This window comes from Populus euphratica, unplaced genomic scaffold (genome assembly GCF_000495115.2).
Source record: "Populus euphratica unplaced genomic scaffold, PopEup_1.0 scaffold34.1, whole genome shotgun sequence".
Classification (NCBI taxonomy): Eukaryota; Viridiplantae; Streptophyta; class Magnoliopsida; order Malpighiales; family Salicaceae; genus Populus; species Populus euphratica.
Genome location: NW_011499883.1, coordinates 975,848 through 989,195, shown reverse-complemented (window position 1 = coordinate 989,195; position 13,348 = coordinate 975,848). Strand labels below are relative to the sequence as shown.

At 33.7% G+C, this 13,348-nt stretch overlaps 1 protein-coding gene across 1 annotated transcript; it reads right to left on the bottom strand.

Moving 5' to 3' along the window:
- Positions 1 to 9,119: 9,119 nt before the first annotated feature.
- On the bottom strand, positions 9,120 to 12,303 carry LOC105129815 (probable beta-D-xylosidase 5). Its single transcript, XM_011032046.1, has 5 exons — positions 11,574 to 12,303; positions 11,253 to 11,422; positions 11,027 to 11,124; positions 10,159 to 10,923; positions 9,120 to 10,014 (listed from the first exon to the last, which is right to left on the bottom strand). Exons 1-5 carry the CDS (start codon positions 12,255 to 12,257, stop codon positions 9,347 to 9,349), a joined length of 2,385 nt encoding a protein of 794 aa, XP_011030348.1. The 5' UTR covers positions 12,258 to 12,303; the 3' UTR covers positions 9,120 to 9,346.
- Between the last annotated feature and the right edge of the window lie 1,045 nt (positions 12,304 to 13,348).

The window sequence follows — 13,348 nt, the reverse complement described above, 5'->3', positions numbered from 1 at the left end:
ACTACTACTACTAGTAGTATTATTAGTATTATTATTGCTACTATTATTATTGTTGTTGTTATTGTTGTTATTGTTGTTGTTTATAATTTATACAATTAACCTCCCTGTGGTTTGACCCCGGTCTTGCCGGGTTATTTATTACTTCGACACTCCTGCACTTGGGAGAAGACATCAATCTTTTCATCGTGTCATTAATCTTCTATTTATTAAGTTTTTTGGCCATTGAATACTCATTTATATTAAATTATTAATGTCAATCTTGTGTTCAATATATTTTTTACCTTTCTAATGTTTTTCTACTTTAGAAAAGTTCAAATAACACATAGTCACACACCAAAAAGTTAAAATTCAAATGACAAACCATTGCCTTCAAAGAGCTTAAAAAAATAACAAATAATATTATCATAAAACACTCTAAACGAAAAATATAAATCTTCATTTGCACATTGTCTCAATAAAAAAGCACATTAAGAACATTGCACTTTGATTCCTGAAATTCAAAATCTAGAATTATAACATGATAAATTAAATTAGAAGATATAAAAATAAAAAATAGTATTTTTACCATACATTTTCAATAAATGCATTATAATTTTGTGAACTAATTATCATCCATTGCTAGATGCAACTTTCCACCAAATTCTACAAAATAAAAAATTAAATATGTTAGAATAAAAATGTGTTAATTAATAAATCATAAAATAAAAGGTGTAAGTTTTTAAGAAACATTAATTGATTCAAGATTTTCATAGGTTTCAAAATCATTCATCAAGATTCTATTATCCATTGGAATTAGTCCATGATGCAACCAATTTTGACAACAAATAAGTGCTTGAACCGTTGCTAGAGATACAAAACTTCAAAATTGATCAAGTATACGACCATCTATGGTAAATGCTGACTCAGAAGCCATTGTGGATATAGGAATAACTAGAATATATTGTGCAACTTTCAGAAGTATCTTATATTTTAAAGCATTAATCTTTCACCTACCCAAAATAGATAATTTATTATCATTAGGATCCTTACAACTATTAACCAAATACCTCTGAACTTTATATCTATTTTCCACACTATCTTCTTCTTGTAAGTGCCTTTTGAATTGAGCTAAAGTATTAACATCTACCTCCATGTCATTAATAATATTATTAATATCTTGTTTATATCTATTATCATCCACCACTTTATCTGCTTTCAAATAAAACTCATATAAACTCACCAAATTATCTTTCACTTTTTTTTTATTAATAATTGTGCTTTGTCATAATCATACAACTTACCAAAATAAAATTCCACATATTTCAACTTAAGACATGAATCCAAAATATTAGTCACATACAATAAAAAATTCTGATTTGCTTCATAATCCCAATACTTCTTAAACGTATTAATCATGTTCATTGCCATTCCACTTAAAAAAATATCTTTATTTTTATACAATTGTAATAAGTTTGTATGCATATAAATCAATTCATTGAAGAAAGAATTTGATGTGATATACAATAAGCCAGAAAATCTCAATGTAACCATGTAAAAGATCTTTAAAAACTTTAGCAAAGTTCTAGCATTTTTCTAATCCTCCAAACTAGGTGGCCTGATTTTTTTTTTATTCCTTTTTGAATGAACCTCCAAAAAGTAACTTATATACCTAGGTTCACTTTGACCTAACCTCACAAACACCTTTTCAAACTTTTCAGCAGCTTCTAATACAAGATAAGTTGAATTCCATCGAGTTGCAACATCCAAACACAATGATTTCTTACACTTCATATGCAACTTTTCTACACAATTCTTAAATGCAAGTAACTTATATAAGGTGAAGATCTCACAAACCTAATTGTATTTCGAATCTTCACAACCGAAACATTAATCTTTTTCAAACAATCACACACAAGAAGGTCTACAATGTGTGCATAACATCTAACATGCAAATATTCATTTGATAATATATTAGTTAGTCAATCTTTCATCATATTTTTTAAATAAAAAATAGTAACACTATTAGATCTTGCATTATCTACTGTAACAGTTAAAAGTTTATCAACCCCCCAATCTAACAAACAATTCTCAATAACTTGACTGATTGTCTCATCTATATGATTAGAAATTTGATAAAAATTCAAAATTTTTTTATGCAAATTCCACTAATTATCAATCCAATGAGCCATTAAGGATATATAGTTAATGTTTTGGATTGATGTCCATGTATCTATTGTTAAGCATAATCATTAACCCTAAAGAGCTCTCTTTAATATAAAGTTTCAAACAATCTTTCACAACAGTAAAATGAGAAGGAATGTCAAATCTACACTGTAAGGTCCTAGAAAATAATCTAAATCCTTTACTCTCTATAAAATTAAAAGGCAACTCATCAATTATAACCCTTTTTACTAGTGCTTATCTATATTCATCATAATCATAACCAATTGTATTAAGAGTTCCCACACTTTGATCTCCTGAATCACCCCCTACTTTATTATGTTCTAATACCAAAGATTTTTGCTTTTTATCAACCATAAAAGGAAAATTTTTGTATATTTTTAAATGACTCCACATATTATTTATCCCATTAATAATAGTATGACATATATAATCCTTTCTACAATAATTACATTCAGCTCTAAGGGTTGTAGGATCACTATCAAGTTTTGTAAAATAATCTTAAATTTATAACTTTTTTTTTTATCATTAACATTTATTTCCCTTTATGTTTTATCTGTGGTGGATCTTGCAGTGATTGATGTTGGGTTAGTGTTTGAAGTTAGGGTATTGGTTGATGTTGGGGTAATGCTAATGGATGAAGCATTTTGATTTTGAAGGTTTTCCATCTATAATTACCAAATGTAAACATGTTAATATTTATGCATGTTGGAATATGTAGTATATAACAATGATGTAATATCCAATAACTATAGGTAAAAGAACCCAATAAATAGCAAGAAGAAGTAATATATTTAGCTAAGTTGAAATTAAACCAAATTGAAATTAAACTATACAAACCAGAAGAAATAATAGGTAGTTAACTGGACTTGAAAAAAAATGATTTAAACAACAACTCGATGCATGAAATAAGAGTAGGGTAAATTCAAAACCCTCCTCTTTCAAGCCTACAAACTGTGTACAGATCAGAGGTCCTATCACTCCTCCCAAAGAATAACAAGTTTGCAAGATCATAACACGGTAACATGCTCAATGCTTTAATGTAAACCTATCATTCCACCATTAACACTCCCATAAATTTTTTTACTACAATTTCACCAAGTTTAGATTCTAACTTAACCAAGCCACCCAGTTAGTCTAATGTAAGAATTCTTGTACCGCCATAATTAAGGGAACATAAGTCCAGAATTTAAAAAGGTTTAGAAACGCACTTCATGGTTCTATTTATAGTCTTTTAAGCCATCCCCCAAATTAATAAAAAGATATATATCTAGTGCTTGATTTAGTACAAAAAACAATCAACTGTGAAAAAAATAAAAGAGGCTATAAACCATAGCATACATAGTAAAACAAATTAGTAACCAAAATTTTGCATAATAAATAATCTTAAGAATTTGGATTGAGAGCAGGATCAAACATAAAAAGTTTACTGTGTTTCTTATCAGTTCAAGTTATGACTAAAATAAAGATGCAAGCACTAGATCAAAACATATGCATTCCTTTCAATGCTTAAGAATAAAAACCCAATTTAAACAAGCACAAACAACAACTGTATAGTGTAAAGAATTGAATTTTAAGCATTCAAAATAACAACTGACATATTTATGTTTACTAGGAAAATCATTTTTTCTACTATTCTGAGACAACTAAAGTGAAAAATACAAGTAGTTACCTTATAAATGGATTTTTTAGCATTCAAAATAGTAATTATATCTTTGACCTTTGCATTGAAAAAAAAGAGCAAATACAATAAATTAAATAGACGATAAAGCTAGGCAAAATACGAGCAGCCATTAGTTAATTAATTAATTAATTAAAAAGGAAAAAAAAATTAAAACTCACTGCTATATAATTGATTCAACAGAGAAGTAGTGGAGATTGTGGAGTACTATGTGATCTTGCGTAGATAAAGAGGAAAGGCCAACTGGATAGTGGGTAGGTTATGAAAAACATCAATATGTTTTTTAGAGGCTTGATTGGTTTCAAATTTTAATTGATTGGTGTGTATGGTTGTTTTAGATCTCTCTGTTTCTAAGTTTAAGGAGAGGGAGAGGGTGAGAGGAGAGAGGGGGCTAGTGCTGGTAACTAAGGTTACTGGGCAAATCAAGCGAATGATCTCTATGTTTCTAAGTGACTGTTGTAACGTATTTTTGGGTCTCCGCGCAATATATATATTATATATATTTGAAAAAGAAAAATCAAAAAATAATAACAGTGAAAAAAGGATGTCAAAGTGCCTAGAAAATGACTAAAAATTGGTTGAAGAGGTTTAAAAATACAAGAATTAAAATTTAATAATATATCGTTGATTGCTGAGAGCCTGACTGATAAAAAAAATTTAATTTGAGGAAGAAATGTCCAAAATTAGATATTTATTAAACTAAATTAAATTTATTAAAGATTTAATTGAGTTTATAAAGAGTTTGATTGAAAAAAAACCCTTGTGTCATTTATCTTAAAATTCAAAGAAGGTCACCTCATCATATACCACAAAAGATATACCAAAGATCAAAGATTAAAACTGATACAAAAAACCACATAAAATGCAATTTTAATCTTATAATGGGTCAATTTATGTTTTCAATATACAAGATAATTGAAGGACTGTTTTAAAATCAGATGTTTTTGAAAGTTAATTTGTCAAATCAGGGGTTTAATTGTATAAATATTAAAGTTTGATGGCCAATTAGGAAATTATTTGAAGAAATCCAAAATCAGGGACCAAACTGGAAAAGACATATAAATGGAGGCATTGAAATTGACTGGATCAGGGACTAAATTGAAGAAAATTAAAAGTTTTTGATCAATTGAGGGTTGAATTGTATAAAACAGAAACCAAGGACCAAAGTGAAAAGGGCGGCCAAATTCAGGGCTGTTGTTTGATTTTTGGCAGAGATGAGAGATGAAATTGCATTAATTTTTAAATTAAAATTGTAATTTAGGATTTGATTAAACAAATTACAAATTGAAGATTGATTTAGACTTTGACACGTTTTTATTGTCCTTTTTTGTTAAATGAAACAATGCATTTTGTCCAAAATGACGTTGTTTCATACATTGTTTATTAAAAAAAGACCTAAAACGATGTTGTTTTGAACGACATCGTATGTCTTCTTCTTCCCTTGGACGTGCAAGAAATAGGGAAAGAGAGTTGTTGTTCCCCTATGTTTTCATCGATTTTCTTTTTTTGAAAAGCATTAAAAAGATGCCGACTAAGGACACCACTTGCCCAAAGCTTTCCATATATTGAAGAAAAAGAAGAAGATGTGTCCCTCGAGTAGTGGAGGGCCAGCAGCACAGTGGCCGCCTCATCCATATCTCTCCCCTGTTTTTTCCTATAAATACAAGGGAGGTGAGTACATAAAAAAAAAAAAGCACAAGAGAGGTGTAAAACTGAAAGAAAAAGAAAAGAACAAAAAAGAATAAAAAAACCAAGGGAGAAAAAGAAAAGAAAAAAACAAAGAGGAATAGAGAGAAAGAAAAGAGGAGTAGAATAAGGACAAAGAGGAGAGAACTAGGAGAAGAAAAAACAAAAAAAACAAGGGAAGAAATGGTGAGAACCGTCATCACTAACACCTCCACCGTCGCTCGCAGCTGCGTCCTGCCATCTTTATCACCGCTGATAGCACCGTGAGCCACCACAGGTAAGCCTTCTTCCCTCTTCTTCTCCACCTATGTTTTTTTTTTCTTTTGCGTCTTCTTCTCCACTATTTAATAGGCTAGCAGCATGGGCCAACCCAAAATGATTGGGTCGAGTCCGGCCTAATTTTTTTAAAAAATTCCTTTTTGAAAATTATAATTTTTTTTCATGTTTTTCTACTAAATTTTGCTTAGTATTTGGTTGGTATTTTTATAATGAGAAAATAAAAATCTAGTATTAAAAAATATTTTTATTTTTATGCATACGATCAAGTATCTCAAAGCTAAAAAACCTTTATTGTATTTTCATACAATGAAGAAAAAAAATAGGTTTTAACATACGTTTTGGCTTTAATAACTAGTATATTAAAGTCACAAGAATTTAGCTAATATGTCAAAAATTTCAAAAAATATATTTTATATTGTTTTAGTTTCAAGGATTATGAATTTATACATAAAGCGTATTCCCGATATTAAAAAGGTATTTTTTTATGATATAGAACATGTAGGTTTTTACTTGATAAGATAAAGATCTCCTTACAAATGACTTTTATTAAACTATAGACAGACCAATAATTAGAAAATATAACAAAACCTTAGATTTTATTAGATAATAAAACAATACAGCTTACCTTAGGTAGGGTATATTTAGAGTACTAACATCTTTTTTTTACGCAATCAGTTTCCGTATTCAATTTCTAAGACTAGTTAGGTTTCTAGAGATCAAAATACTAGGTGGTAACTCCCTTTTTTTTTTTCATAAACAATCCATAGAAAAAAACAAGAATTCCTTGTCTTTTTATATTTGCTTAGACAGACGACACACCTTGAGGGTGGACGATCATTGTGACACCGCACACATGCGACAATGATGATGGAAACACAAACTATTTTAGATCTTTATGTTTTTATTTTCTAAGTTTAAGGAGAGGGAGAGGCGAGATAGGACGAGTGCTTTGGTAGTAGTAGCTAGGGTTACTGGGCAAATTAAATGAACGATCTCTATATTTCTAATTGATGATGGAAACACAAACTATTTTGGATCTTTGTATTTCTATTTTCTAAGTCTAAGGAGAGGAAGAGGTGGAGAGGCAAGAGGGGGCAAGTGCTTTGGTAGTAGTAGCTAGGGTTAGCAAAATTTTCTATTTATAGTACTTTTTTTAACTGGTTCGGTTCGGTTTGGGTTAACAGGTTTTTGTATTACAAAACTAAAAATCGAATTGCACCGGGATTTTGTCTAAATATTCTAATCGGTTTAATTGTTTTTTTTCTTGGTTCGGTTTTTTTTTGTAAATTTTTCCTTAATTTATCGGTTTTTTTATCACCCCTAGTTTGAACCACTTTTTATTGGAGGTGTTATTGCAGGAAGTCTTTTCCCTTTATGGCAACCAACACATCAACACATGTTGTTGTGAACAGTGTGGTCATGAGCTCGAGAAATGTCATATAATCATGGATATGCCTCTTGGCTCTAGTTGGATATTGATGGTGTGGTGAAAACTTTTCATGTGTATGGAAATGTGAGTGACCTTTTCTAGTCACACTAGTTTCTTTCATTCTGATCTAATTTTTTGTAATGTATTTAACACTAAAGAGATTTTTGTTAAAGAGTATGTATAACTTTTCTTATAAAAAAATAATTATAAACTTTATTAATCAGGGCATCGATAGTGATGGGTTCAAGTAGATTTTCCATGTTTAGCTTTTTTTTTTTTGAATCTCTAAAGTTATGCACTTGTATTTTTATCATTTTCTTGTACGATTGAAAAGAGCCATATAGTGTTTTTTTTTTTTGACAGGAATGCTAATGTTAAAATAAGAGATAGGCTTTACACATATAGATTGGTAGAAATCTAGGATGAAACTAGAGGCTATGATATCACACCTTATCATTCCTCATAAAAAGCTGTAGTGAAAATCCTACACATGGCTTCACTTTCTGTTGTTATTAGCTATAGGATGCTTCTAACATTTTGTACGTACACTCTAGGGTTTGTAAAGCAGTTATAAAAGCGATACAATACTTTATGAGGTGACTATGTAACACTTTGTGATAATAAATTTTTTTTACTCGGTGAGAATAATATGTAAGAGTCGGGATTGGTGTCATCTTGTAAATATCATGCCTAGATCTTTTATGATAGGGAACATGAGAACGAGAAGACCAAGACTTAAAAGAAGATTAATGGAGATAATTATATTTATATCTTTTATTTTTAAGGCAGTGCTAGTTTATTTGGAGAATCGAAGTATGGTGTCTGTATGGCATGTTGTTTTGTGTAGTTTCTTCATGAAACTGAGATTATCTGTGGGCACCTTGGATTGACTTTTGTGATGGTAGTACTAAAGATAACGAATATTTTATCCATCGACACCTGTAAGTTAAAATTGAAAATATTGAGAACTAACTGCTCATCGTAAACTCCTCAGCCATCAACAGTTGGTAGCAACAAGTCTGTTTTGTTTTATATTATTATTTATGCAATTAACTGGGTTGATTTCTTTGTTCCATTTAATAAAAGGTGACAGCGGGTCAGCCTTTTTTTTAAAATTGTGGAGTATTTGGACAAGTAGTTGTGTTGGATGTGTCGTGATGATGACTTATCTGTCAAAAGTTTGGAAACCTAAGCTTACTTGCATTTTTATGTCTAGAAACTTTTTTTTTCTTTCCATTTTCTTTCCCACTCGGTTTTTTTTAGCAACAACAGTGAAAACCAAGGATTTGCTTACCATGGTTTGGAATAGATGTTATTGTAAAGGAAATCAAGGATTCGGTCAACGATGTTGAATGCATGTTTTTTTCTTACATGGTAACAGATCTGCTCAGCCAACTGATCAGTAGCTTGTTAAGGCATCTAGACTTGCTTGAATCCTGATAACCTCTTGTATCAGTTATCACAGTGCAGGAGGATGTTTCTTCCAGCAGTCATCAATGAAGTCGACAAATTTTCACTTTGTTGTGTTTTAGAATGATTTTGTACTCCAGCACCATGAGTTTGATTTGCAAGGGTAAAATCATGTGGTGTTCTAAAAGAATGACTGGAAAGTTAAAACATTTCAGGGTGTTTAGATCTTTTTCTTTTTTGTTTTTAATGGTGGGTGCTGTTTACTGTGGTTTATGGTGAAGGGAGAGAAAATAGATGAGAATCTTCCTGAAATGATCTTGAACTAGCCACCTTTTAAAGTTAAAATGCCATAACCGGAATTACCTACACGCTGCCATATTTGTGTCGGAACCTCATCAAATCGTGAAATCCACTTATCATAGAACAAACTCGTGAGTCATAATTAAAAAACAAATAGATCATAGCTCAGCTGGTTAGACCGTGTAGCTGTTAATTATAAGCTTGAAAGTTCAAACCCTTCATATAGCGTTTTCCATTATTCTATTTATGTTTCCTTTTCTTTTAACTAATTTCGAGTACAAATAGCATAAATACTATCTATCTTAAGCTTAAGGTCGCGGGGTCGCCTGGTATTTTCGGATCAGGAGTCAGGACATCAACTCCAGGATGAGGACACTCATGGGAAATTAATCCTCTTTCTATTACATAAATGTGAATCCTCCCAAGCTTCCATTTTGAGCCAACCTAACGTTGAGATGGTACCTCACTTGATGCTCGCTCGGAGATCCAATTATAAATGTATGCTGTCCCGTTACCAGCTTCCTCTGTCCGTCGCTATCCACAAGACTTAGTCCCTTGCAAACATCCACAGCCAAGGTTATATTATTTGTGTTGCCCTTTTTCACATGCACCCTGTCAAATGCAGCAAGTTGCATATTTGGTGGACCTGTGATCTCTGCTGATTTAGGTGGCTTCCAAAAGATTAGCACCACATGATCTCCATTCGCTGGCCCATTGTTTCTCACACCAATGACTAGAACAAGTTGCAAATTGGTGCAGTTTACACTCGAAACATCAATGGCTTGGCCATTAGGATAAGGGTCTTGTTTGGAGGAATAAACAGAGGGAATGCCACTTGGATTAAGAAAAGATTTCAATGGAACTAGTAAGGTAGAAGGAGCAGAAATAACAAACTTCGAGAAAGTTGAGTAGCTTAGTCCATGGCCAAATTCATATAATGGTTTTCCAGTGTAGAACCTGTAGGTTCTTCCAGGGAAGTTATCAGTTGCATTGGCTCTTAGGTTCATGTTTGTCATTGGCACTTGATCGGAGTACTCTTTTGGATACCATGTAAAAGGAGACCTCCCAGCTGATAAGATGAAGAGATTGTCAGTACGAAGGTGGTAATTTGTAACCTTTGTCTTGGCTAGAAACAGATATAAATGGGTAATAGAATGCTCAAACATGAGATGCAGAAAATTATGTGGTTTGGAAATTGAAATAGAAAGATTACCAGGATTGTGGTCTCCAAATATGACCTGAGCTATGGCATCTCCTCCAGCTTGACCAGGGTAGCCAACCCACAAAATCCCTCCAACCTTGCTCTCATTCTTGGCAAAAGAGATATCGACAGGACTAGCAGACATTACAACAAGAATCATTGTTCCATTTGTAGCATTAGCCACATCCTTCACAAGTTTTTCTTGATATCCTGGCAATATCAGGTTCTCCCTATCCAAGTCCTCTTGCTCTATAGATTGATCATGCCCCATCACCAACACCACCACATCTGCCGTAGCAGCAGCCTTAGTTGCTGGCCCAGCAAGCGATTCATCAGTGCAATTCATGAATGGACACCCGGCTGCATAGGTGACAGATGAGATGTACTTCTGCAGTCCTTGTAAAGGTGTAGTGTATTCACAAGGTATACCAGCATAGATGCTTATCATAGCCACGGTAGCATTACCATTTGGTCCTATAACAGCCAAGTTTTTTGTGGCGTTTTTAGACAAAGGAAGAGCTCCCTTATTGTCTAGCAAGACTATCCCTTGCTTTGCAGCATCAAGCGCTAGCTCTTGATGTTCTTCAGTACATACATCTGATGGTCCAAGATTTCCAAATGGGTGCAATTTTGGGTCCCCGTCAAAGAATCCAAGTCTCATCAGGACTATATAATTGTAGATTAAGGCTTGGTCTACAATAGATTCTTCAATTTTGTTTAACTTGACTGCATTCTCTGTATACCTTGGCAAAAAATCTCCGCAGTTCATGTTTAAACCTGTATTACATGATCATTATAAGGTATCAATACTCAAGAAGAGTTGGAATCTTCAATTTTCAGACAGTCATCAAGGATTCTTGCAAGTGCATTGTATGTGTACCTGCTTTTAAGGCCAGGGTTACTGCATCTTCAGGTGTGGCTGCATATTTGATTCTGTCATAATAAACCTCAATGGAATCACAATCTGATACAATATATCTGCCCAAAAACGCACAAAACAGAAGTTAAAACATGAAAAATATAAATCAGAAGAAAAAAGTTCCTATTTTCCTGTTACTTGATTCAGTACTCATATATGCCTAGGAAAGAAGTAGAAGTCAACAAACCCGTCAAGATTCCATTGTTCTCTGATAACCCCTTTAAGCAGGTCTGGATCGGCACAAGTAGGAATGCCATTAACCCTGTTATATGAACACATCACACCACTCACACGACCCTCCTCCACACAGCTCCTAAATGGCGGTTGAAATGTGTCCTCTAGGTCCTGTTTTGTCACCTTCAAAGCAAAAATAGCGTTGTTCTCAATATTGTCATTGGGAAAGTATACCACAGTTGAAAGAAAGAATTCATCAAGAAAGTTATCTGCTGGCCATATTAACACATTGATGCAGTGAAAATGGTAGTTCATATCCAAGATTCACTCATACCTTGGCATCAAAGTGAAATCGATCGACACCTTTCCATTTGTCAAGGTCATATGCAGTATAATGCTTGCAGCAACTCGATACCTTAAGTCTATTTCCAGTGGAATTTCCTTCCTCGCCAACTTCTTGCAAGCCCCTAACATAATTTACAGCATATTTTGACACCACCAGAGGATCCTCCCCCGGTGTCTCTTGGCCCCGACCCCACCTTGGGTCTCGAAACACATTAATGGTGGGACTCCAATATGTTAACCCGGCTAAACCGACATTATACATGGCCCGGGCCTCAGTTGACACCACTTGTCCCATCTTAAACCATAATGTTGTATTAAAACTAGCAGCGGACAAAATCACAGCTGGGAAGCTAGTGGCACCTGGTACTGTAGCATTAAAATGTACACCATAACCGACACTTGCCACGCCGTGAAGTGCCTCAGACCACCACTCGTAAGCAGGGACGCCTAGACGGGAAATCCCAGCAGCATGATTTCCTAGTTGTTCCGCCTTTTCTTGTAACGTTAAGCGTGAGATAAGATCCTTGGCTCTGTTCTCGTATGACAGGGATGTGTTACAGAAGGGAAACTGTCTCGTTTCAGGAATGTTCTTGTCACAAGCAAAATTCTGAGCAAAACAAGGGACTGTTAGGAGCGACGAAAGAAGAAGTGCTAGGAAAAGTTGGATATTCATGGTTTTTTTTTTACAGTTCGTTTTGTTTATTTCTTTGCATTATTAGCAATTGGCTAAGGTTTTATAGCTGAGGCTTAGCCTTGATGTCACCAACATGGTTTCTATGCCAATTAGATGGTTTGCTTGTTGATTGAGGTATATAGATAGGATGGGGCATTAATTTGACCGATTCCTTCCTAGTTTAAGATGTGATAATGTTAGGATGCTTAGGAACAACAAAAGCTAGTTTGTGGACAATGATAGGGTCCCAAATTTATTTCGGGGACAGTATAAACTTACATATACCTCCAGCATCAGTTTTTTGGAGTTATTACAGAGCACGAAAAGCAGACTGTCATTCTTTAATCTATCCCTTTCTTTTATTTTCTTATTCGATTTTCTTAGCGTGGAGAGTCTTTTAAGCAAAGCATTAGAGAAGCCTGGCCATGAAAATTATCAGCTGTCTTTTCGAGGCCTACGTTGTGTTTGGGGATTTGGCTGTTCTATGCTGACACATTCTTTCGCGGGATCACTTTCCCAAATGCACCCTTGCAATCCGTATTGAAATTAGAGGTTTTCACTATGTAACTCTGACCTCAACCAATCAAATTGGACCACATCTCAACATACTTTATTAACTTCTCAAAATAATCAAGCCAGGGAGGCAGTATGATGACAGACATCATGATTTTTTGTTATTTTAACTCTGCAGTAAGGAAGCGGCTTGATCTTGGCTTGGTATAATATAAAGCAAAAGCGTCTTACTTATGTGCAGTCATGCAAGAGTGCCTTCTAAGGAATTGCAAGCACTGCACTCTACTTTCCATTGAGCGGCCCACCAAATCAGTAATTTGCAACACAAAAGGGATGAAGTTGATCTAACAAAAAGAACCGTTCTTTGGAGAATTACAAGACTGACTTGGCACTTGCTGATGGTTCGCTCGGAAAGATTTTCTGAACCCTGAAGGAGTTATTGTTTTGAAGTTCCGGTTTCTTAAGCTAGCCCAAACTTGATTTGTGCTTTCCCAAAATGTATAGGCCAGGCCCGGTTTATTATTTTGTTTTTTTAGAGTTCTAATTGCAATTTTTATCATTGTCATTGGGACAGCGAA